Source organism: Sinocyclocheilus anshuiensis, unplaced genomic scaffold (assembly GCF_001515605.1).
Source record: "Sinocyclocheilus anshuiensis isolate Anshui unplaced genomic scaffold, SAMN03320099.WGS_v1.1 scaffold3187, whole genome shotgun sequence".
Classification (NCBI taxonomy): domain Eukaryota; kingdom Metazoa; phylum Chordata; class Actinopteri; order Cypriniformes; family Cyprinidae; genus Sinocyclocheilus; species Sinocyclocheilus anshuiensis.
The window spans coordinates 1-1,887 of record NW_015542568.1 but is presented as its reverse complement, the minus strand read 5'-3'; the positions used below and the strand labels follow the sequence as shown (position 1 = coordinate 1,887).

Below are 1,887 nucleotides of genomic sequence, written 5' to 3'. Positions count from 1 at the left end.
ATTAGGTTTAAATCGCCGTCATGCATGAATTAATTATATTTTTGCTATTTTACACATAATAAATTATTTTGCTTTCCGTGCTTGCTGTTTAAAGCAACTGGGGCAGATCCAGCATGGACAGTTACGGGAGTGAGAGATATGAAGCACCTGTCCGAGAAAGTAAGAAAACATGAGAACACTAGGGCACACATGGGTAATTCTGTCAAACTAGCCATTTTGGGAAGAGTTAACATCGCTACCCAGTTAGACGACGGCCACAGGATTGCGATAAGAAAACACAACGAGGAGGTGGATAAAAACAGGTATATTTTATCCAAGATAATTGATTGTGTTAAGTTTTGTGGGGCTTTTGAGTTGGCCTTGCGTGGGCATGACGAGACTGACTCGTCAGACAACCCTGGCATTTTTAGGGGTTTAGTGGATTTTGTTGCCTCGATAGACAATGTGCTAGAGGAGCACCTTAAGACAGCTACTGTTTTTAAGGGCACATCAAAGACGGTACAAAACCAGCTGTTGGACTCCATGCTATCAGTGGTAAAGGATTACATTCTGGAGGAAGTAACTGCCGCTGATTTTATCGCTATTCAAGCTGACGAGACGACTGACGTTTCCACCCGCTGTCAGCTGGTGCTTGTGCTACGTTACATAGATTCCAATGGTAACATTCAAGAGCGCTTTTTTGAGTTCTTTACCATCCAGAACGCAAACGCCAACTCCATAGCTACAGCACTTCTGGACAGGCTAAGTACCATACTACCAAATGGACAAAAAAACAAAGTAATTGCCCAAACTTATGACGGGGCTACTGTGATGAGAGGAAGCAGCGGCGGAGTGCAGCGTAAGATAATGGATGTCTACAAAAATGCTCACTACGTTCACTGCTACGCGCATCAGCTGAACCTCATCATGCAGCAGGCGACATCACGCATCCCCAGAATCGGTGCTTTTTTTTCTGACCTTGGTGGATTTTCTGCCTTCTTCTCCAGGTCACCTAAGCGAATCGCCGTGCTTGACCAAGTGGTTGCGCACAGACTTCCCAGAGCCTCTACAACACGTTGGAACTTTCAAAGTCGCGCTGTAAACACTGTGTACGAACACAAGGATGACCTTTTAAAATGTTTTCAGATCATCAGAGACTCAGGGAACTTTGATTCCTCAACTGTCAGAGAGTCAGGGGGTTTTGTGAGGATGCTTGAAGACGAGGCTTTCTGTTTTTTCCTGGCATTCTTTCACAAGATCATGCCAAATGTAGACATGCTATTCAACCAGCTGCAGAAGAGGAACATCGACCCTGTCTACATTAAAGCAGCTGTCCAGGGATTCACAAACAACATGCTAGCAATTAGGTAAATCCCTTATTTACTATTGGCTGATAAAGCTGTTGTTGGTAGAAAGATTCATTGTCTGTGAAATCTTAATTGTGCCTTGCCATCAAAGTGAATGATTGCCACAGAGCACAAACATTTATTTATTTTTTTTTTTAATTATTATTTATTAACTTTCTTTTGGACCAGGGACTCAATTCCCTTTCTGTGTGGGGACAGTGCATCATCTGACCAGCAGTACCAGCCCAAAAAGCGACAGAGGACACTGGGACCAGGAGAACAACAGAGGCTAGCTACAGAGGTAAAAAAAACACACACACACACACACCAACAGACAAAATATGGCATATAGATTATAATTATTATAAATAAACAGATGGTTAAATACCAACAAGGAAAAAGAGTGAAAAGTGTTGTTTTCCCAAAAACAAATTCAAGATCCATAATGTTTTAGGTTGTTTAGTATGGGCGTTATATTGTAAATAATTATTCCATAAAATATAAAAAGAAATTGTTCATAAGCATTCTTGTAGTGACTCTTTGTAAATATATTATTTTGTGA

The 1,887-nt window shown here is 41.2% G+C and overlaps 1 protein-coding gene across 1 annotated transcript; it reads left to right on the top strand.

Annotated features, from left to right (window-relative positions):
• Positions 1 to 522: 522 nt before the first annotated feature.
• LOC107694393 (zinc finger MYM-type protein 1-like) lies at positions 523 to 1,626 on the top strand (the record flags this gene model as incomplete). Its single annotated transcript, XM_016494084.1, has 2 exons — positions 523 to 1,346; positions 1,515 to 1,626. Coding segments are annotated over exons 1-2 (936 nt in total), but the record flags the coding sequence as incomplete, so codon positions are not given.
• Between the last annotated feature and the right edge of the window lie 261 nt (positions 1,627 to 1,887).